At 34.7% G+C, this 25,512-nt stretch overlaps 2 protein-coding genes across 2 annotated transcripts in view; one reads left to right on the top strand and one right to left on the bottom strand.

Moving 5' to 3' along the window:
- Positions 1-25,512, top strand: part of LOC131947381 (kinesin heavy chain-like) — a 64,887-nt gene that overhangs the window by 20,269 nt on the left and 19,106 nt on the right. The window lies entirely within an intron of this gene.
- On the bottom strand, positions 12,930-18,024 carry LOC131947379 (uncharacterized). Its single transcript, XM_059308581.1, has 8 exons — positions 17,881-18,024; positions 17,096-17,194; positions 16,778-16,904; positions 16,335-16,466; positions 15,267-16,177; positions 14,932-15,036; positions 14,624-14,678; positions 12,930-13,748 (listed from the first exon to the last, which is right to left on the bottom strand). Exons 2-8 carry the CDS (start codon positions 17,192-17,194, stop codon positions 13,357-13,359), a joined length of 1,821 nt encoding a protein of 606 aa, XP_059164564.1. The 5' UTR covers positions 17,881-18,024; the 3' UTR covers positions 12,930-13,356.

Here is a 25,512-nt window from a genome sequence, read left to right as displayed (position 1 = left end):
TGTTAGAATTTTTTATAATCGGTGTTTGTAAGAGAAATATGTCTATAGTCTATAGTTTGGGTTAATTTAGGATCGGTTTTGGGTTTGCGTATTAATGTTTGGTATGATCTATTGAAATTTTCGTGTTATTGTTCTAGCAGAAACTTCTTCTTCTTCTTCTTTTTCTTCTTCTTCTTCTTCTTCTTCTTCTTCTTCTTCTTCTCCTTCTTCTTCGTTCTTAATTGAGAATATGGTGGAGGATTTAGACAACATGTCCAACTTCCTGAATAAACCGGACTGTGGTCTCCAGATCAGCAGGTGCCCCATATAATTTTTCCCTGAGTGGGGTGAGCAGGGGCCAGTGTCTGACTCGCGCCTGGCTATATAAATGGCATTCCTTTTCTCTAAAGAAGAGGAGGAGGCGAAGTGGGGGGGTGTAAGGTCGGCTGAAAAGGCTCTATAAAATTTGCTTGTCCAAGTGAGTTGTTTGCGTGCAGCTTGAGTTTTGTTTTGGTTATGTAGTCTTTCTAAAGGGAGTTTCAATGTTAATTTTCTCGCTGTCTTTAAAGGCTTTTATAAACTTAATGTATTTGTCTCGCGTAAATGTGTTTGTCACTTCGAACTTGTATAGTTGCGTATAATCTTATATGTATATAATAAACCGAGAGTGATCTCCCCTAAATTTTCTCGAATATTCTTATATAACACTACGGGGTATGGCATCTCGGTATATAGACATGATTTTTAATCAATTTTTAATTACTTAAACTTTTTTTAAAAATTGAATAGAATCTCGTAGAAAAAGAATTGCGCACCAAGTGAACGCCAAGAAAACTTTGTATAATGGTGCGGAACATTATTAGTACTTTATAAATTCACATGCGTTTTTTTGAGAAATCGGTAATATCGTCCTTTAGGCGGAAATTACTTACATTTTTACAGAAGGCAAAAAATTGAATCTTTAACTTACATGTGGAATTCCATTTATTTATATGAAACAGTACACAAGTTATAAGCTTTTGAAAAATTTAAAGTAGAATAAGTTCCACTTCTGGTTACCGGAAATTGCTGAAAAGTGGATACAAAACTACAAATTTGATTTAATACTTATATATGAAATTTCATCAACCTAGTTTTAACGGTACTCAAGTTATTGTGTTCACACACATACACACACATACACACATAGGCCCTACTCACACAGAGACATACGGACACGATTGCAAAAGTATGTTTTTCCGACCCAGGGAAGTGTAAAACGTCGAGATTTGCAAAATTCTCTTTTTTTTTGCACGATTAGAATACTTTCTCCATAATTCGTATACGAGAAAGTAAAAAGCAATGTATGTCTCTGTGTCTGTCTTTTATGCATTACTTTACCTTTCCTCAGCTCGCCATGAAACTTTGGAAAGTTGTTGTGAAAAAAATTTCAAACTCGCAGGGATGACGCCCCGGCAGGGCGCAATTTGTTTTTTTCTCTATATACAGTATATAAAAATAAAAGTATAGTGCGGTTTGACACCGTTCAACCGATCGCCGTCAAACTTTAGGGAGCTGATTAGAACACTCCAGGTGAGTCTTCTGTAAAAACTCATTTTTAAATTCGCAAAGGCGGGGCCACGGGAGGATGCAAATCTTCTCCATGTACGATAAATTTAAAAAAAATATTAAAAGTCAGACACGGTTCGACACTGTTTTTCAGAGTGCCATAAAACTTTAGGGAGTTAATGAATACTCCCAATGTGGTTTCTGGGGGGGGATTTAAATTTCGCACGGGCCGCTCCCGGTAGGATGCAATTTGGCGCGTTGGTCTTTCTCGCGAGTGCTTTGGCGACCACGTTCGTTCTAAACAGTGTGATAGACAATGGATATGATGGGGCTTTATAGTCGCTCACTAAATTGAATCAGGCGTGTCCCCGGCGCGATGTTAGGGTGCGATTTGGCTGCGAAAAAGTTCCAGTTTCTGCCCCCTAACCCCAACCCTAACCCTAAAGGCCCTGTGATAGATTTTTAAAAATTTGTTTACTTTTAAATAAAGCACTTTTAGAACATAAAATGACGCGTCTAAGAATATAGGATTGGTAACGCATGGATGAAACCCTTCTTATATATTTCGTCAGACTTTCTTCTATTCCCGCGGCAACGCGCGGGGACGAGTACGCTAGTTGTCTATAAATATTGATTGAATATTTTTCGGGGCAGTCGTCTCTTGGTTATTGATGTCTATGAGATGTGTGATTTGTTTTGCCCTCTGTAAACTTTATTCTAAAATTAAGGTATGGTGTGGGGAGTTTTCCGAGCCTTTTTTTCTATTCTACTTCAAATTTGTGCTCCTCTATATTTGTACTCTTGTATTTTAGAACGTTCCGTCTCTATTGAGTTTATTTGTTCTTTGTTGTTGTTAATTCCTTTAAATATACTTTTTTCTAGTTTAATTTCTATGTGGGCCCTAACGCTGTTAATGCTACAAGCATATTGAACAGCTATCCGCTTAATGTCTTGTTTAAAATCTTCCCAATGTTGAATTTTGTTTGATTTTGGTGCTGATTCTATATAGAATTGGATTATGTCTTGTATAGTTTTGATGTAGCGCACGTCTAGTAATAGTGTATTATTGAGTTTCCAGTATGTGCCGTGTTTTTGTTTGTTTTGTGTTTGTTCTTTGTTTAAAGTTGTCAGAACTGCTGCATGGTCGTTAAACTGTAGTGTTGAGAATAGGCGTTCTACTTTGTTGATTTTCATGTTCACTGGGGCGTAAATTCTGTCTAGACAAAATCTATTCCCAGATGTGTTACTTCCGTGGGTGTTTTGTGTCGACTATTTTAAAGTATGTTTTAATGTTGTTGATTAAGTAAGTGTGTAGTTTGTCTGCGGTTAAGCGGTTTCGAATGATGTATTTTTCGGTCCTACAATGTCTAATTAAAGTCCCCAACCAAAATAATTTTTCCAGGTTTTTATAAAATTTACTGTCTGTGGGTCTATGTCGTCCATGTACGTTGACTAGTTTTAGTTATCCCCTTGTCCCTCGATTGTAACTATTGCTAATTTTCCTTCAGAATTACTTCACTATATAAAAAAATACAATAGCGGGAATTTGTTTTTTACTTTTTAGTACTTTGTTTTGGTATTGCGAAAAAATGATTACATAAATAGCGGGGATTGATCAACTGAAATGTGGTAGGTATCCTTAATATTGCCTTTCATTTATTTTAAACACTGAACATACTGTTTACTAATTATTATTTTAAATCAAAGACAGTTGACGTAACAAAAGACATCTTTATTCGGGAACTGGAATACCCGCTGGTTGTTAATGTGTCTTTTTTGCGCACTTAGAGGAATTTGTTTTTGTCCGTCGCACCAAACATGATGAACGTCGTCTTTTCTTTACCTACCATAGTGCGTACGTTTTTAAGCAAACATTTTAACAGTACGTTTAGCAGTTCAGTTTTTACAACGTTTTCGATTGTAAAGGCTAGATCGAAAAAACAATTTATTTTAAGAGCTATGTTTATGTTTTATAGCTTCAACGTTACCATAAGATGACATTGCTTTGCACTGCAAATAATTTTTAATCAATAACAGTTTAGAAAAAACTCCTAAAGTCGTCTGTGTTTACTTTTTTCTTTCCGTTTGCGGATAAGCTTGGGGTATTATATTCGTTTATTAAAATGAATCAGACACGTCCCTCGGCGTCCCGGCAGGGTTCGATTTGGCGCCTTGTGCTATTCTGTTAGCGCTTTGGTGCATAATTTCGTTTTTAATAGTGCGATAGACCATGGGTAAGAAAGGTTACTATACTCTTTAAGTGAATCGAATCTGGACAGGGTGCTACTTGGCGTCCCGGGCTTCTTGTTCGTTTAATTGAGCGCATACAACTAAGAATAAAAGTGAACTCCAATTGCTAAAATTGGGTTCAATGATATCATTTTTGATCATGTAATCAATTTCATTTTTCATAATAATAGCTTTTTCTGGGTTTAACCTGTAGGGGTGTTGTTTTACAGCCTTAGCATCACCTACATCAACATCATGAGGGGGTACCTTTGCTTCTTTGGGAATATCCCCAAAAATGGAGGGAAAGGTATCAAATAACTGAGACAATTTTTGGCTTTCCTCAATGGACAGATGTACAAGGTGGTCATTCAAATGGGCCAAAACGAAGAATTTAACAATTTTGGGGGCTTTAGCTTGACATGTATAACATCATCAGAATCATTAGATACACATATAGGTAAAGTAACCTTAGCTGTGGAATGAAAATTGGTACTATCATTATAGTACTTTTTAAATTAGTTAACATGGTACACCTTCTGTTTCTTCCTTCTGTCTGGAGTATTGATAACATAGTTCAAATCACTTAATCTTGAATGCTCCGTAAAGGGTCCACAATACCTTAGGGATAGAGCGTTGTTGATGTTCGGCACCAGAACAAGAACTTTCTCGCCAGGTTTGAATGTCCGTTTCCGAGAACTTTTGTCATACAGTCCTTTCATCCTCACTTGGGCCTTTCTTAAGTTCTTATGAGCTAACTCGCACACCGCTTTCAATCTGACATGAAAATCGTCAAAGTTCTCCACTGGATGGTTACTGGTACCTGTCCAACGCTCGTTAATCAGCCTTCAGGGGACCACGGACAGAATGACCGAACACAAGCTAAAAAGGTGAGTAACCTAGAGATTCCTGCACACAGTCTCTAGCGGCGAAGATAATTCATAGAACAGCTTCATCCCACTGGGTATTATTTCGAACGAAAGTTCTCAGCATGGTTTTTAGGGTCTGGTGAAACCTCTCAAGAGCACCTTGAGACTGAGGGTGATAGGCTGAGCTGATGACGTGGGTAATGCCTAGCTTGGCTAGCGCTTCCTGGAAATGATGGCTGGTAAAGTTGCTGCCTTGGTCGGTTTGAACTATTCTAGGGAGCCCGAATGTAGTGAAGAACCGGGTCATGGCTTTGACTACTGTCTTTGCCTTTATGTTCCGCAGGGGGAACGCTTCGGGAAAACGGGTACTTGAACACATAAAAGTGAGTAGGTACTCGTTGCCCGCCTTGGTTTTTGGCAAAGGGCCAACGCAGTCCATGATGATTTTGGAGAAGGGTTCTTTTAACACAGGAATCGGATTCAGCGGGGCCTTAGGAATTTTCTGATTGGGTTTCCCGGCCAACTGACAGTTCGTGCAACGTTTGCAGTAGCGCTACATATCATTTCTCATTTTCGGCCAAAAAAACAGTTCCTTGATTTTTGCCATTGTTTTCGTGACTCCTGGATGCGCTGACATCGGGTTGTCATGGGCCAGTTTCAGGATTTCCTGCCGATAAGGTGGAGGGACCCACAGTTGGTTTTTTTCCAACCATGGTTCGGCAGGTGAGGCAGTCATTGGTAAAACACGACGAAAGATCAGGTCGTTCGCGGTGAAATACTCCCCATCGTCAGCTGAGATGGATTTCTCGACCACCGATTGGAGTTCTGCGTCGTCTTGTTGAGCTTTAACGATGTCATCATGAGATATCCTCAGAGGCAATTCCATGATTGGACCCTCTAGAGGCATAGGTTCCAGTTTGGGAGCTGGATTTCCTGATGATGATTCGTGTGGATCAGGCGCTGTATCAGCCAACTGTTTGGTCTGGCTTCTTGTCACCATACATGCAGGATACAGTTCATTATCATCATCTGGAACTGTTGACAGCGGGTTTTGAACCGTATGGGGGTAGACTTTGCTTCCCGCTAAGTCGTTCCCTAGGAGCAGGTGCACTCCTGGTACAGGGATACTTTCGATCACCCCTAGGATGACCTCTCCTTGGATGAGATGATGTTTCAGGTTAAACTTGTGCAGAGGGACTACAGTGGGTTCTGACCCCACTCCTTGAATAATGGTAACATTCCCGGTGTTCGTCTCCGGTGTAATGTCCATTGAGCCCTTCAATAGAAGCGACTGTGAAGCCCCTGTGTCTCTCAGGACATTAATGTTCCGCTTGGACAACGGATCACCAGGGTTGCTAATGACAGCTTCTGCAAGGAACGATGAGAAGCCAACCTTTCTCGATCCCTCGAGATCGGTTGCCTCTGAAGAAACTGGTCGGTGGAGTGGACAGTCAAAAGATGACTGAACATATGTGGTGGGAACTTGATTCTTTTCCTGTGGACACTTAGGGTTAGTGTCATTCCGAAGAGTAGAGTCCAAATTTGAACTTGCTGCCTGATGGAGGAGAGAGTTATGCGCAGATGTACGCACAACCTCTCTGTTGACTTGATGCCGCTTATAACAGTCCTTTATGAGATGTCCAGGTTTCTTACAGTATTGGCATACTGCTCGCCGACTGGTGGTGGTTCTGGGCTTCTCTAGTGACTGGAGCGACTTCAGAGATCGGCCAACAGAAAGACTGTTGCTAACAAGGGGGAGTACAGGATTGAGGCGGTTACTTGACACTTGTGGTCTTTTATGAACCAGCATGTATGTGTCTGCCGACTCAGCAGCCTTCTTGATGTCGATTACCCTATTATCGAGGATATGTAGACGGATCTCTTCGGGTAGGGAATTCAGAAATTCTTCTCTCAGAACCAGAGATTTGAGTTTTTCAAACTCTGAGACTTCTTCTGAGTTGAGCCAACTCGAGAAAACTTTTTCTTTCTCGAACAAAAACTCCACATAGCATTGTGTGGGCTGTTTTCTGAGTTTTCGGAATTTTATCCGATAAGCCTCGGGCGTTAACTCGTAGGCTTTTAAAATGGCATCTTTGACCAGCCCATAATTAGTTTGTACATCTCGAGAGAGTGCCTGATATGTACTAGCAGCTTTCCCTATAAGAACTGTGCTTAATAAAGCGGTTAGAGCATTTTCGGGCCATTCACATGATTTAGCTAGACTCTCAAAGGAGTTAAAGAAAACAACTATATCTACCTCGTTAAACGTCGGGACCAATTTACCGAATTTGGCAATAACCTGAGCAACTGACAACTTTTCAGGTTCCACCACAGAACTCACATTACCACTAACCTTAGCGAACTCCAACTCTAACCTCCTCTTATCTAACTCTATCTTAGCTTTCAACTCCTTCTCTAAAGCGACTTTAGCTTCTAACTCTCCCTTCTCTAGAGCAACTTTAGCTTCTAACTCTCTTTCTTTTAAGACCTTCTCTAAAGCAATCCTCTCCTCTAACTCTCTATCTTTTAAGACCTTCTCTAAAGCAATCCTCTCCTCTAACTCTCTATCTTTTAAAGCCAACTCCTTCTCTTCTAGAGATTTCTCTTCACGAAGTAACACATCAGCTAACAGACTCTCCTCAAACACATTTTCGTTGATAAAGTGTACTATAATCTTATCTCTTAGCACTTGTGACTTTTGAGTAACAGAGTAATCTAAATTCAACTCTTTCACTACACCAATTAAATCCTTTCTACTGAGTTTCTCAACCTCCTCAACTGTAGGTTTCAATAAAAAAAAGCCTCCATTATCCAACTACAGTTTCAAAATCAAAACAAACTCACTAGGTTAACACAGCACAATGATCTGCTATGAACTCGACCTAAATCTATGACACGACACGTCTGGCCTCCTGACCTAGATAACAACTCTAACCTTGAACTGTGTTCCCACACAGCGCTATTGGACTAAGAGACAACTTCTTAGATCTAAACCTAGTGTCTAAACTAAAACTCGTACAACAAATTAAATCCCGGACGAGCCCCCATTTTTATTACGAAACACCACTCTATCAGCCAGATAGCTGGCGAACGTACCCGGGTTCGTTTAGATGGTTATACACAGATGGCTTAAAGCCCTATAAATGGTGGCTAGCACAACAGTTAACGAGGACACGTACTTAACGTCTAGGGGATACACTCGATGAACTCATGATACCAACAACACATTTAATCCATATATAACTTTTAATATGTATACGAATTCAAGATAAGACTCTAGCTTTATACAGAATGAAATGAATGAGTAAAATAACAAAAACCCAACTTACTATTTGAGGAAAAAACACTATGTTACACTATCACAGGATATGGCACTCAAGAAAATCACCACAGCTTATACGACACTACTTAAAGCACAAAATATTACTTAAAACCACAAGTAATAAGGGAAAAATGCTGCTTAAAAACTATAGGCTACAAAATAGCGACACTCAAGGCTTTCTCTCACAAAGATGTCTGGTCTGACTGCTGCTATGGACTGCTGCGGTCGGCTGCCTGCAGAAAAGTGTGCGCAGACTATTTGACACCTGAGGCAACATGGGAGGTCACCTTCAAAACATAAGACTATTGGTTGGGACACCTCCGATGTCCGAATCAACCAATCGAAAGTATAAAAGTATTGCACCACCACTCGTGATGGAAAAGTACTGGGTATATGTCTTTCTTGGAACTATGCAAAAGTACCGGTGGTTGCACCACAGGTCACTCATGGTTGAGCAATAAAAGTCAAACAAACAAAATACAAGACCTAAGTAGTTCACAGTAACAATATATATATATATATATATATATATATGGAATCTAAGACTTGATTTATTTAAACATTATTTGTAAGCAGTTTATTTAGGAGCATTTGCATTTAAAGGACATTGACTCAACCTTATATTGTTTATGATTTTACAGTTGCCTAACCAATATGTCTTTGTAAAAATAAAGCTGGTGGAAATTATGGTGTTATAATTAACGTTACTATTTTAAAATGTAAACTCAATTTTGACTGCAGAATAAAACAAAGATCTCAGTTGTTTTGCCCTTTGTTTTAGACACTCTAGTTCCAGTAGTAACAAACTGTTGCTCCGCTTCAATGAACAATGTGTCACGTCAATAACACAAGTTACCTCTACTGTGTAGTGATGCCTTTGTTTTATGTTTACTTTGTACTGACCCGTTCTTTGGCTTAATATCCTGTATTTTATCTTCTCAATTGTCACAACAAACGGTACTTAACTTTATCTCATAGACGCAGTTATGAAAACCAACCTTCACAACAGACTGTGTGATGGATTATATCTGGTTACTGCCACGTTACAGGAGACGGGAGATAAACAGATCCGAGTTAGTATGTTAAAGGGAGATAACACTTTGCAGAAACAAGATTTTGTAAAATCTGCCTACATATCTGTCTGTGGCTCATCTGTAATTTGTGTTAATTATACTTTAAAGTTTCTCAAATAGAAGTGGGAGCTACGCTACATTCACCCAGTGGCTTACCTATTATTTTATTGTTAAAATTTAAACCGTCTTCTTAAGTGAACAAAAACTAATGTGTGATAGACAACTTCAGTGTTTTATATGGGAGTTTTGTAGATTGTTTAGGGCTTAGTATTTGATTGTCAATGGAAAGGTAAAGATAGTTATCACATAGACATAACAATAACTGACAAACTCAGAATTTATGGAATAACCTATACCAGTTATCTCACAAAAGACGACCAGGAAACGTGGGCCACACTGAACAATAAACTAAATCACAATCTGGAAAAACACCAATACTGTGATACAACTATTTTTGCCAGAGCTGCATTAATAAACAGATATATCATTCCAAAAATAATTTTCATAGCGACGAAATCTACAATAACCAACTCATTTAAAAAAAAAAAAAAGCATAATAGATCTAGAGATTCTAGATCATCTAGCTCTAGAGATTCTAGATCTAGATCTAGATGATCTAGATCAGGGGTCTCCAAACTTTTCAGTCCGAGGTTAGAAATATTAGCCACATAGTCTTAATACAAAACAAATTAAATGTAGGTATATGGCTACACGACATTCATACTAAAATAAACACCTTCTGATTAAAACATCTGGATAAAATAAGGATAGAGCCACATTATCATCCATAAGGACAATACTACATAGGGTTAAACATAAAGAGCATTTTAAAATTAAATTGGAACAAATAGTGGTGAACGAGGGATGATTCTGAACAAATTAAGGCACAGTATTTTATGGCTAGTGATGGGGATGTGAAATGAATGACTTACAGTGTGCTCTAATGACTTCTGCTGATGGAACTGAGACAATTAAAATTAATGATTCAAATTGTGTTTGGGCTGACATATTTAGAGCGAATTTGCCTGATGCTAGTGATTGATTTTTAAAGAAAAATAACTGAGGTAATTGTCAAAGAAACGACTCTTTAAGATGTATATATATATATATATATATATATATATATATATATATATATATATATATATATATATATATATATATATATATATATATATATATATATATATCCATATATATATATATATATATATATATATATATATATATATATATATATATATATGTAGATATGTTGATAAGACAGGTTGATGGTACTCTGAAGGTTTTTTTTATTAATGTAGGTGGGTTGGTGAAGCTTTGACATAACAATTTCAGAGATATTATACTTATGATAATGATAAGTAATGATAATATGATACGTTCTTTTGATGTGGCATGATGATTACACTGATATGATAAAATCTTTTGATGTGGCATGTGAACTAATGATTTCTATAGTTACTTTGATGGGTTTTGATTGCTTTTGATATAGTATGTTTTGATGTGATTATGTTGATACTTCTCTCGGTTGATGAGAAGCCTAATTTGACCTAATCCATGATGTGGAAATACTATGTTTACTATGATAATATACTGAATTGATTTTATTCTAGGTTGAGAGAAGTCTTTATGCAATGCTGATTTGCCTATATCATGTGTTAATAAGACTTTATCCTGATGTTGTATTACAGGAGCTGTGGGATCCAGTGCCATGTTGATTAAGCTAGTTATATATGATATGTAAAGATGGGAACAACCACAGATGTCCACTAAATGGTGGCACTGGGGGCTCTGTTTGCCATTACAAAGAGTGTAGGTTTGAACTAATGTGGTGTTTGATTGTTTTATTATAGCAACGTATGGAAAGAAATGGACTATGTTAATGTGACAACCTAGATAGATTTCTGAATGTGATGATAGAGAATAAACCAAGTATCAGTTGGACAGAGATTCCAAGAGAAGCTATTAATTGAATGTCAGTGATTAAAATACAGTTGTGTGGGAGTAAAATTACAAGATGTAATGTATTAATTAATTAGGACTGTGAAATAGAATGAATTTCCATGTATATAGTAGGCCTACCTAGCTGATAAAACAACAAATAAAGCAATCACACTTAACTTAATTAACACGACTAGACAAAGAACAGAAGACGAAAACAGACTAGTAGCAACGGCTATTTATAGATCGACTATTTATTAAATAAGGAATAAATTCAGATTTGTTTTCACGAAATACACTGACATGGAGTTAAAATAAATATTTCAAGCCAAGCTAAGACATAGACCAGGAACTCTCACTTAACTGAACAAAAGTGTACAGGAAAGAAATATAGTATCACTTTCAATTTAGACAGTCTCAAGCCAAACATCACTCGATCAGCCCTCAAGTAAATTAACATTAGAACAGTCTTCTGTTTCCTAGGTTTTAAAAGTGCACAATCTGAATGGTAGAAATAGATACACACCTCAACCCCTCCCACACACACACACATAGTTCCCCCCCCCCCACTCAACCGGACTGGCGGATATATCAAGGTAGCCCTCGTCGTCAGGGGTCAATTTTGTGTCATGGAAAGATTTGGAATGATAAATCAGAATGAGTATTACAGAGCCCCTTCTTCCACGGTCGTCCATGGGTGGCTACATTTTAAACCTTTCACTTCGCAGCTAAGAATGGAGCCTGTGCCGGCGCCAGGTTATTTAGCGCCCTATGAAAACCTTATTAAAAGCGCCCCCCCCCCCCCCCCCGCAACCTTTTTTGTGCCCCCCGTATTATTAGAAGCTTAGTGACCCTTCCCGGCGCCCGAGGACAACCTTTCGATTTGCAACCCCTCCCCTCAAACTTTCAATTTGTTTTTCGAACCCATTTTGGCGCCCCCTACGGACAGCGCCCTAGTCGACCGCCTAGTTCGCCTTATAGGTAGCTCCGTCATTTGATGGATCACAGTAAACTAAGCAGTTAAGAGAAACCGAATTTACACACCTTATTTTAGTCTAGTTCTTAGGCTATTTTATTTTCTCCATTTAATTACTTTATATGCAATTGCTGTTCATGCCTTTGATGCTGTGTAAAACCATCGAATAAATTCTTATTACTATTTTAAATGTTTAAAATGATTGAATTGAAAAACAATGTTTGAGGACTGCTATAGATATAGCTGTTTGAATGGGAAGAATGTTTGATTTGATGTGTCTCATTGTAATAACATAACTTTTCCGGTTGCTTAAAATGTATATTATTTTATTTCTTTGTAATCCCAAATTTATTTCAGCTCTACTTAAAAACCCAAATTCACCCCCCTCCCCCGGCCCATTAGCCCACCACGCCGATGGAAAAAAAATCCCTTGAACCATCATTTAATTACACATTTGCATTTTCAGACACCTCACTCAGCACAACACGATAAGCAGCAGATCGATCCCCCCCCCCCCGCCCCCCCTGTAAATACATTTGCAAATGGTGTCGCATTTTACTATAAACGACATTTCATCCATTACAATTTTTTATCCACCCACCACTTTTTTTATTTTCGGAAATTTCGTTCTTCACCTCCAAGCTGAAAATTTTGTTCAAAAATAAAAGCCACACTATACGTTGTGTTGTCTAACTATCATTGCTTTAACCCATGTTAGGGAAAACAGCTAAAAAATAAGGCGGACGAGCATGAAGCTAAAATTATCTCCTTTTATTTTATCTTTTTTAAATCTAATATGCATCTCGGTATACTTGGCAGAATCAAAGTCTTACTATGTTCTTTTTATTCAAGGTTTTGAAAATATTTTTTTAATACATTCTAATTACAGTCGTATAACTTGTATCATTTCTTCCTTCCCGAACTGTACTACATTATTCGTTATCCCTCCCTTATTTTTCTCATATTCTCTTGTTTCTTTATATTTTGAACCATTGAAAGCATATTTATATTGAATTTTGATAATAAGATAAAAATTAAGGAAAAAAGTAACAACAAAACAAAATGTAGTAAGTATATGAGCAGAGTGAATGATACTTTTAATAAATCACTGTACATTATATTTCATGTTTGGTTTCTGTTTTAGGTGAAAGATCCATGTTGATACAAAGATAAAACGTAATTTAAGTTATCCGCATTAAGCCAGAGTTATCATATTGTGTTCAAAGTTAAATAGGTAAGAAGAGAGTAGTCTAATAAAACACATAGATGTTGATTGGACTGGTTAGAAATGTGTATGGTAAACATAGACCATTAGTTGACCTGAACTTAGAAGTTTATAACGTGGGTTTACAAATTTAGTTTTTAGACATACGTTTTTTTTAAAATAATTTCCCAACCACCATGTTTAATGATGTGCATCTATAAACTAACAATAGTAAAACTACTGAAGCTGGATAACATTGCGCCATGATCTGCTGCATACACTTTAAAGAAAAGTTCTTCCCCTTTTTTCATGTCGACAATCACTGACCCAGCAGCGCTAGTTCTATTAGATTTAACATCTATAACTGCACACAACCTGCCGCCAGTCATCACAGTAACGCCAATCAGTTTATGTTCACATTCATGTAGAGTTACACAGACAAGATATAAACCATCATTTGGTGATACAAATTTCCCTGTTGTTTGGTTAAAATGTTGACCGTTAAATTCACGTACTTCACTAAATGTTGAAATAATTGATCTATCACTGAGAGGTGTGGGATTAGCAAGCTGTGCAATGCAAGCATATCTGTTACATACCCGCGACTCTGTTGATTGGGAAACATATACACATATTTAATTTCCACCATTGCATGCTATGAATATGTAACATGTGCAAGTGACAGTGCATGACTTACGACATGTAAGTACAGAAAAAAAAAATATGACAAACCATTTCTCTACATATAAAGACTTGTGGATTATTTTTACACTATTTTCTATAACAGCACTGATTGAAACGATTAGTTAAGTACCCCGTAATTTTTTTAGTGTTAGTTAATCGTTTCCTGCGTATTGAAACTATTAGTTTAGTACCGTCCTCAAGATATATGATATCAGTTGATTTTTCATTATATATGCACACGATTAGTATTGAATGACGTAATACATCTGAAGATTGTTAAAATAAATATGGCAAGTCTATTAACACAAAAACGGCAAGTACCAGTTGAATGATTATCTTAACGTGAAGACATTCAGAACAATATTTTCAAGTTATATTGAAGATTTAAATCTTGGTTCTAGAACTCAGTGTTTTAGTAGCATAAACCTAAAGGAGTAAAGTTTTTGTTTACATTATAAAATAACTTCAGCTATATACAATTCTTGCTGCGTTTTGTAATGCATCAGCGAGGAACCTAATGTATGGCGAAAACCCACGTGTCTAGGGGCTGGTACCATGGGTGAGTGAAATGCTCGAATAGTTTTTTACATTATGCTGTGTTTGGCTAACGAAAATCGCTCAAACTTATACATGATATTATGTTTGATATTAAAGAGGCTAGTAAACTAAAATAGGAAATTATGGAGTTTGCATCGATATTCTACAATAAAGTTTTATATTTACATCTAGATAGAGATAATATAGATTGATCAATTAACTTTTATCATGATGTAAGATTATTTTTCCAAACAAACTTACCGATTACATTGAAATCCATCGTCAATTTTGACATAACATTTTCCATAGTTTCCAGCTGAATAAAAATAAAGTGTAAATTAAATGAATAAAATTATCACATAACAGCTTAAATTATACAATAGGTCCACTAACTTTACAATAGCAAAGTGTAATTAGATAAACTGATTTTTATAGCACTAACTTGTTTTTTTTAAAACTAACATTAGATATCATTTAATTAACAATTGTCATTATATTGTCTAAAAATAAATAGACAATGAATGCGCAATGCTACAGACTATATACTAATTATAAATTTACAAACATACTTTCTTTGATCTTTTTTCTCTAGCTACTAAGTCCTTGTTAAATATTTGAAACAATCTGTCAATGGGCATCAATTTTTGCTGTAGGAGTTGGTACATCAGGTTGTGCTAAATGGCCGATAATTTTATTGGATTACAACAAGTTTGAATGTTTCTTTTGGAGATAAAATTGCAGCAATAAAACCTGCTTTAAGTATAGTTTTAGAATCAATGGTCTTACTTTTTGGAAAAATTAATAAACTGACTTTTAACTTAATGTACAACTTATTTATACAATGTGTAGTATATAAGCTAGTCAGACAATGTAAACCCAATTAATTAGCAATCTTAATGTTTACCTTTAATTGTAACTTCTCAAATTTGGTTGATACATTTGCCATAATTTTATTATAATCCTCTTGTAAAGAAACAATTAAATCAGAATAGCTTTTTATTTCTTGTATTTTACTTTCTGTTTCATCTGTGTGATTTTGCATCTCTTTAGTTATTTTGTGTAAGTTGTTTTCATAATCTTTCATATCTAGAGACAGTTTCTCTAGTGTTTTGTTTGACTTGGGTTCTTTTTCTTTTAAACTTTCAATTTCTTTGTTCAGCTCCTTTACTTTGTTATTTTGTTCAGTCATTTGTTTTCTGAGGTTTTTAAAATTCTGTTTTTGTATTTTAGTCAGTTGTTCAATGTTTACCCCCATGTCACTCTTTTCTGTTACTAAGTTGTCTCTCCATTGTTTTATTTCTGATATGTCATTTGTAGACTTGTCATTGACATCTTGTAGAGAAGATATGGCTGTCTCTATCTGCTCAAGTCGATTGACGTCTTGTAGAGAAGATACGGCTGTCTCTATCTGCTCAAGTCGACTAACGTCTTGTAGAGAAGATATGGCTGTCTCTATCTGCACAAGTCGACTAACGTCTTGTAGAGAAGATATGGCAGTCTCTATCTGCTCAAGTCGACTAACGTCTTGTAGAGAAGATATGGCAGTCTCTATCTGCTCAAGTCGATTGACGTCTTGTAGAGAAGATACGGCTGTCTCTATCTGCTCAAGTCGACTAACGTCTTGTAGAGAAGATATGGCTGTCTCTATCTGCACAAGTCGACTAACGTCTTGTAGAGAAGATATGGCAGTCTCTATCTGCTCAAGTCGACTAACGTCTTGTAGAGAAGATTTAGCTGTCTCTATCTGCTCAAGTCGATTGACGTCTTGTAGAGAAGATATGGCTGTCTCTATCTGCTCAAGTCGACTCAATATTTCTAAGGCAATAAAAAATTAAGTCAATCGCAACAGTAATAAAGTTTGAAAATTATTATAATATGTTACATTTTCTTTAAGAAAATATATTTAAATCATTCATCTTGAACATATTTATCTTATCATAATTTTTTTGTAAAAATATGTGTGTATAGATACCTGATGGTTTATAAAGTTCGTTAAGGACTGGATATGTTGACTGCCTACGGCCACATTTTTCTGTTGCTGTTGTTTGTGAGGTAGACTGAGATGGAAATGACCTTCCATCATCTACACTGTCTTTATTTTCGTCTTGTAATTTTTAGTGAACAGAAATTATTTTAAATATGTGTAATAATAATATACGTGTAGTTTTACTTAATAAAGAATAGTTTTTAATTAAAGATTTTTTTTTTAAATTTGTGTATGCAAAATACTTTCTTCAGGAATTATATATATTATTAATGGCATTTGATGAATTGAAGTATATCAATTTTAAATAAATAAAAAAATCCATAATTGTCCAGATTTTACTGTTATTATTTGCATTACATTATTGATATTTAACTGATACTCCAGAATATCAATTAAAGTAAAACACAATGGTGTTTTAAAATATTTACCTAAGATATGTGCCGCTATATCCAACATATTCAAGGTAGCTGATTCAAGTTCTTGACATAGATCACAGTATGTCAAAGATTTGTTGTCACTTTTATCTTCCAACCAAGTCTTACTTTTTTCTACAGCCTAACGACATAAAGCATTTTGTCTTAGCGTTAAAATGTGTGTGTCAGTATGTTATTTGAGAACATTGTGTGTTTTTTAATTTTTGCAGTTTTTAAATACTATACTCCATCTTTATCTACAATAAGCTGAATATAAAAGCACCAAGTCAATGATGCATGCAGGCAGAGACAATAACAGTAACAGTAACTTACAGCTTGCAAAGCTTCAACCACAGGTTTCATGACGTGTATCATTTCTTTTAAATAGTTCGTGTGTTCTGTAACATATTTGACTTGAACTCTAGGACGCATCTGAATTAAACAGAAATAGAATGCACATATTAGAACGTACGTTGGGAAATACAATAAAGTTTTAAAATAACAAATCTTATCTCGACATCGAATAATCAAATAATTCTTATACACTATACACATGGAGTCAATGCCGCGATTTATTTAAACATTACTTAAACGAATGAACTTCAGAGCATTTAAATGGAATTAACTCAAGTTTGTAGTCGTGTGATTGGTCAGTTGTCTAACCTGTTTGGCTTGTAAAAATGAAGTTGATGGAAATTATGCTTTTGTGTAAAGCATAGATTTTACATTAACGTGACTATTTTAAAATATAAACTCACTTTTGACAGAAGAATCAAATAAAGTTTCAGCTGTTTTTGCCTTTATCTTAGACACTTTAAATGTATACTCACATTTGACAGAAGAATAAAATAAAGTTTCATTTGTTTTTGCCTTTAGCTTAGACACTTTAAATGTATACTCACATTTGACAGAAGAATAAAACAAAGTTTCATTTGTTTTTGCCTTTAGCTTAGACACTTTAAATGTATACTCACATTTGACAGAAGAATAAAACAAAGTTTCATTTGTTTTTGCCTTTAGCTTAGACACTTTAAATGTATACTCACATTTGACAGAAGAATAAAACAAAGTTTCATTTGTTTTTGCCTTTATCTTAGACACTTTCAATGTATACTCACATTTGACAGAAGAATAAAACAAAGTGTTCAGTTGTTTAGCCCTTTGTTTTAGACACTCTAGTTCCAGTAGTAACAAACTGTTGCTCTGCTTCAATAAACAATGTATCACGTCAATAACGCAAGTTACCTCTTTCATGTAGTGATGTCTGAGTTGTATGTGTACTTTGTACTGACCCGTTCTTTGGCTTAATTTCCTGTCATTTATCTTTTCATACCGTGTGAAGGTATGATCAATACAAGCGAGTAGGCCTATGTGCTAGCTGATCGTGTATGTGTAGGTGCCTGTACCCTACTATAGGTAGTACATCAGCCATTCACTCATTTATATAAACAATTTCTTCAGCGTAGAGTAAATAGTTGCATAAACGATCTGTAAAATTTCACAGACAAACTGTATAAGCAATTGTGTATTTAAAATGACTTAATACAAGTTAGGATATTAAAATCCTGGTTTTCTCATTACATATGTTGTTTCAAATGTTGATATGCAAGTCCTTAAATGTATGAATTTGCTATTTCAATATAATTATTAATTTAATACCTCTTAATAAGCAACAACAAGAAAACAAACATACACTTTGATTCTATTAAAAAATGTTCCAATAAAATAAATGTGTATCAAACAATAGCTAATGGCATTTGTAATTTATACTCTGATATATGCATTGTAAAATTTAGTATATATGCTTATATATCTCGATTTCAACCCTCTAGCAGATAAGGCTCGATCCCTCCCAACACTAAAAAATTAAGAACGAAGAAGAAGAGAAGAAGATGCAGGAGCCATGCTTAAAGCTGAGAGTGGGTTTAGTATTATTAGATTATAACTTTGTGTTCTAAGGTGAACAAATAAATATTTGTCCTGTTTCAGTGTTTTAGATAATTGCATGAAGCCATGCTTTAAGCTGGGAGTGGGTTCAGTGTTGTTAGATTATAACATTGTGTTCTTATGTACACAAATAAGCAGGTCTCCTGTTACAGTCTTTTATATAATAAATGTGTAATCAGTTTTAGGTCTAGATTTTGATGGTGTTGTTTCCATCTAGACCAGTATCAGGATATCTTCAACAGATTGTGTGTGCTACGTGTCGTGTAATATTGTCAACAGTTTTGGTTATTGATAGAATTTGATTGCATGAGGAAAAAATGTACGTTCAAATAATGACTTCATATAAATCGTGCTTGAAATGTATAACTATAATATAAAATGTGTTTATTACAATTTCATTATATCAATTGATATTAAGGCTTTACGCTAAAAGCTATTTTACAAATAGAAGAACAATTAAATTTGAAATTATAGATTTCAGCACTGTTTAAAAGAAGTAATTTTCTGAAGAACATTAAGATAATTGATGTGATAGCGTGGTCAGATGACACAGCTTTGGAGTGCTAACCAGAAAGTCTCGAGTTCACAACCCGGGCATGAGTCTGAAGAACGTTCCTGATTCCACCCAGCTCTGAAGAATACGTAACTCTTGACCCCTTAACGTCGACTGTCGCTAAAACGCGACATACCATTTCTCTTAGCTTACGCTCTTTGGTTCATTTATCCTAACGTTGCCGATCGTTGTGTGTTAGGTACAACTAGACAGTCGTCGCGGTACCACTGGTCACACTGTCAAGTCGAAATTTATGACGTCACACTCTCTTGACTCACGCTTATCGAAAAAAAAATGGCTTCGTGAATTCAGCCTATTTATATTGATTATTGTTACTAAATAGGTGGTCCATTTTTACTACAAAAATACTAATAGCTTTATTATTCACTCTGTTGTGCATATTAACAGTATAATTCACATAAGAGCAATTTGGGAAATTATCGTCTGATTACGCTTTGTTGATTCAAGCTATAAATAAGTGAAAGATGTCAATATAGTCTTTTATTTTACATATAAAATTACACTTTCGAATTTTACGGTCTATGCGGCGGGTGAAGTAGAGTTTACCTGTTTCATTGACCTCGGTTAATGGAGAGAGAGCGATGCTGGAATAATGCGATGATGCTGCTGGACACAATATAAAGACTTTAGCTTAGAAATAGCATTGTAAAATATGAGAAGAATATAAAAAACTAATTAAACAACAGGAAGTGAGGTGGTGGACCACTATCCTAGATACCACCAAAGATGGATCTTCACAGTGAAGTGACATTGGCAATAATAAAACAATAGACGTACACCTCGTGATAAATACAGTAGCGTTAAATACTGACAAAATTACCCACTCCAGTGATGGTGAGTACCCACATCAGTGGCATTATACAGGCATCCAGTACTGACAATATAGTTATTAAGTACCAACAGCTTCAGTACTGAGCACCCACTTTAGTGACTCTGAGCACCTACATATTTTGCACTAAGTACCCACTGGCTAGTGAAATCATATAATACGCGGTAATACAATTGGATATTTTATTCAAAGATAATAATGATTTATCTACACACCGTTCCGATATAAATCATCCCCATTTATCTTGGCAAAAAGCGACGCATCCCTACCACTTTTTTTGTTATTTTATCGTTACACAATACGCTTTATTTCTTTTCTAAATGTTATAACAGTCATCTACCAGTCCAGGGTAAATTCTTCCGATTTTAGTCTACAAAATTGCTAATTCTGCCTACCATCTTGAAAAAATGATGGTAAACGATCTTTTTAGGTCTCTGTTTCTTAAGAGTGTACTTCACATTTACCCAAGCAATGTAGAAAGCAGTTGAATAAAAACATGTATCCGTTTAATTAACTTTTATCGTTTATAATTCAAAACTTCAGCTTATTAAAATTGACTTTTACCGCTTTTTGTGCTTCCCTCCTGTCGGCAGGGGACGACCCCACCCGCTGCCCCTCTACATCAACTAGACCCATGGGTAGCCTACACAAAAGTAGACAGGCCCATGTTACTTCACTGATAGTAATTATACAGCTGTAGACTTGTTTTGTATTAAGATTGTATACTAGTACAGAAAGCAAACCAAACTCTTGCGAACATATTAAAACCCACCAATCAAACAGCCACAACAAATAAAGCAATCACGCTTAATTTAATTAACACGACTAGACAAAGAACAGAAGACGAAAACAGACTAGTAGCAACGGCTATTTATGGATCGACTATATTGGAATATAGAATAAGATCTTGTTTTATTTTTAAAAACTGTGGCGAACAGATGTACATTTTAACGCGAATCATCTTCTTAACGGTCTTGAGAGTTGTGTTTGATGTGCGAAAACACGTAAGCTATAGTGGTATATTTCTCATTTTAAAAAAGAAATAAAACTCGATTAGCCTTGTTTAAGTTACGTAAAAATTACATTCTTCACTAAACCTTAACCCAACTAAATAAACTAAGCATTTTTTTTAATCCCTAATTAAACCCAGACCCCCCTCTCCACACACAATATATCTCCTTATTTACTGTATGTCTTTATATTTTAAGTTGTTTTAACTTTTTAAAAGGCTTATTATTTCTTTAATCTGATGTTTATATTACACGCGAAGTAACTTTCTGCTTGCCTAATGTTTCTTACTTTTATTATGCTTGTGTAACATTGGCGGTGCTGTATGTATAATTTAGATAAATAAATGGAGAGTGAAGATATTAGTTAATTAACGGTTGTGTTAGGATAAACCAGTGGCGGAACTAGAAAAAATGGGCCACCCCGCAAAAAAATTATTTTTGGGCCCCATATATATATATATATATATATATATATATATATATATATATATATATATATATACATATACATATATATATATATATATATATATATATATATATATATATATATATATATATATATATATATATATATATATATATATATGAAAATACGTAGGCCTACATAGAATACTCAATTCGGGCTTGTTTGAAATTTGAATTTTTTTTTTTAAATTAAAACATGTTACAACAACACTTCATTTGTGTGAGTGCTATTAGTCCAGGGGTCGGCAACCTTTTGCAGCGGAAGAGCCACAAGTCACAATTTTCAAAATTTCCCTGGTTTTAAAGAGCCACTAACATTTCTTTATTTCAAATATTTTATTTTTTGATTAAGATGATTAGTATTTGTGCAAGGAGCTTGAGAGCCGCATCTTGATATCAAAAGAGCCGCATGCGGCTCGCGAGCCGCAGGTTGCCGACCCCTGAATTAGTCTTTTTTGAAATTCTCTGTTTTAATGGCTGCCATAATGATTCTTAAACTTTAAGTCGGTCAAAACAATATTAAGTGTTAAAGCTTTGTATTTGTAATGGTTTCTCGCCTTATGATTATTTTTATGTTTTTTTATGTATTTATATTATTAGTTTTAAATACATTTCCTGTTTATGCTATACCATTCTTTATTATGTATTTTAAAAAAATAATAATAATTAAGAAAAGTAATTGCTTTTTAATTTGTTTAGTGCAAATCTATTAAAAGTTTCTAAAGAACACACATATTTGGCAATTTAAAAAAGGGAAATAAGTCATGGAAGTGGTTTGAACTCATGTAGCATTTATATTTTTTTCCTTTACGAAATAGCGTGTGTTGGCTACTGAAGAACATCACTACTGTAGTAGATCTGTTTGTTTTTTGACAAGAAAGTGGTTTTTTTTTAACTATAAAAAAAATTATTACGGTCGGCTTTGGGGTTTTATAATATCAATTTTGAAAACATTGATTTTTATAGCTATACTATTGTATAGTACGTCTTATTTAAGTAACAATTTAGATATTCAATTGCTTTTTAATATAGATAGTACAAAACTATTCAAATGAGCTTCGTGGGCATCCCTATTTTAAAGAAGGGCAGTAAGTCATGGAAGTAGTGTGAATGTTTACCTACCTTTCAAACTATAGCTCTTGTAGATTTTAAAATATTTTTCTACGCAACAATCTCTGCTACAGTAAACCTGTTGTTTTTTTGTTTACAAAACCACTTTTAAGATGTATGAAAAACATAATTTTTGAAAAAAAAATTCATTGTTTTTGGGTTGGAACTGGGCCCCTAAACGTCCTGGGCATTAGTTCCGCCCCTGAGATCAACACAGCTTAGCTATATGTCACTTAGTAACAGGGTAGCAAGTCCAACATGCAATAGGCCTATATATATATATATATATATATATATATATATATATATATATATATATATATATATATATATATATATATATATATAATATATATATTGTCAGACTTATGTATGGTTTATTTATGTGTGCGTGTTTGCGTAGGTGTTAATTCACATACACTGTTACTCACTAGAATCACAAGAGCGGTTTTTGTTTCGAGAATAACTGTAATTTATTTATTTTTTACCTTGAAACAAAGTTATTGGCAATATCTTTCAAAATATTTACAAATTCATAAGATGGGTTAATTTTTTTAAAAATATATCTCACACATATTTAAGTTACCAAGTGAACTTATTCCACTTTTTTAATAGTTCATTTTGTTTGTCCGAAAATGCGGATTTCAATTTCATAGTTTACCCACAAAAAACTAGGTTTTGTTTTTAACAAATACAATGATACACATATACAGTGAAACAAAAGATTTAAAAAAAAACAGATGTATCTTATGTGTTTATTGTGGTCACGTACAGCATGTTAATTGGTGATCACATTGAATTAGTTGGAACTGTATAATGATGACTAAAAAAACAACAATATACAAACTATTACATTTTTTATAGACATGTAGTAAGCTGTTAGCGTGTGCTTAACATGGTGATTATATATATATATATATATATATATATATATATATATATATATATATATATATATATATATATATATATATATATATTTGTGAATTTACCTTCCACCATGTTTTTTGTTGTACTTCTATAAACTAACGATAGTAAAACTACTAAACCAGGATAACTTTGCACCTTGATCTGTGTAACACACTTCAAGGTAAATTTCTTGACCTTTTTTCATGTCAACAACCACTGACCCTGCAGCGCTAGTGGCGGCACATTTCACTGCTATAGCCGTACACAACCTGTCTCCAGCCATAACACCAACTACAATCTGTTTATCTCCCCATTCATGTAGAGTGACACAGACAAGATATAAACCATCATGTGGTGATACAAATGTTCCTGTTGTTTGATTAAAATGTTGACCGTTATACTCACGTACTTTACTAAATGTTGAAATAATTGATCCATCACTGACAGGTGTGGGATCAGCAAGCTGTACATAACAAGCATATCTGTTACATACACGTGACTCTGTTGATTAGAAAACATGTATATGATTTACATGATTAATTATTACACAAATACTCTGACTATTTGGTCTATAATATTTGTGAATATTTTGTCTTATCATTAGTTTATGGTACTAAACCTAAACATAAACATAAACTCATTATATTACATTGTATGCAGTTCAGTATGTATGTAAACAAGGTAAACCGAAATCAAATTATTTTTAACAAAAATAAATAATAAAAACGTTTTAAAAACAAGCTTTTATGTAATAATGCATAAAAAAGGAGAAAATAAATTATAGACTAATATTTAAATAACTATAAAGAAAGTGTTGTTCACTTTAGTATCTTCTAGCGTACCCGTCCCGGTGCGTTGCCGCGGGAACAGAAGAAAGACCGACGAAATATATAAGACGGGTTTCATCCATGCGTTACCAATCCTATATTCTTAGACGCGTGACCTTGTTTTCTAAAAGTGAGTTATTTAAATGTAAACAATGCCTGCGCTTGGATCATAAATATCGGGACACGGGTTTACCTACACTTCCGCATGAAAACATTCAGTGCACATTATCACTCATCGAAATAATGAGGTAGAACACACTTTTTAACGATAAACCCATACATTTAAAATGTATAGAATGATAGAATTCGTTGATGTTTTTCAATATTTTAAAAATTTAAGTATGATTTAATTCAAGAATTGTGTTAATGTTTGTGATGTTAAAAACATATGTAGCCTATTGAACACCGCTGAAAAACTCGACTAAAACAAGTTCACTATTCCTTAAAATATATGTTTAAGAGGGAGCTATGTTTCTCTGAGTTGTAAGCCACAAACTAACATTCTCGACTACGGATACAAAATAATTTTTTTGTTTATGCTGAAGCACATTTTGATTCATTTTTTGGATTGTTTTATTTTATTTGTTTTAAAATTCTACTCATATGCTGCTACAAATATCGTCTCCCTTATGTCGGAAGCCAATATGACGGGAGCCACTTTCTCACGAGCAAGTATGTCCTGAGACTATTTGTCGGGAACCAATATGTCGAGAGTCAATTTGTCGGGAGCCTATATGTCGCGAGTCAAATTAATGGGAGCCCATTTGACGGGAGCCAATAAATCGGGGCCTTTTTGACGGGGCTTTTTTACTGGTTCGTTTTGTCGGGGGTCGATTTTACGGGGTCATATTAACGGGGCCGTTTTGACGGAGCCGATTTGTCCCGAGCCGTTTTGACAGAGCTACGTATTACACTTGTATTAAACTTGTTGGTCGGTAAAATTCTGTTGGGACCCTCCTTAAATCATTCTATAAAAAATGTAAATATCTTAATTTAAGAAATTTTTCGCACTCTTCGTATTTTACCCAATTTAAAAAGAAAATATATAAATAAATACTTTTTATGTAAAATTTTAA

Source organism: Physella acuta, unplaced genomic scaffold, assembly GCF_028476545.2.
Source record: "Physella acuta isolate Inbredline_101_S28 unplaced genomic scaffold, ASM2847654v3 ptg000592l, whole genome shotgun sequence".
Taxonomy (NCBI): Eukaryota; Metazoa; Mollusca; class Gastropoda; family Physidae; genus Physella; species Physella acuta.
This window is presented reverse-complemented; position numbering and strand designations above follow the sequence as displayed.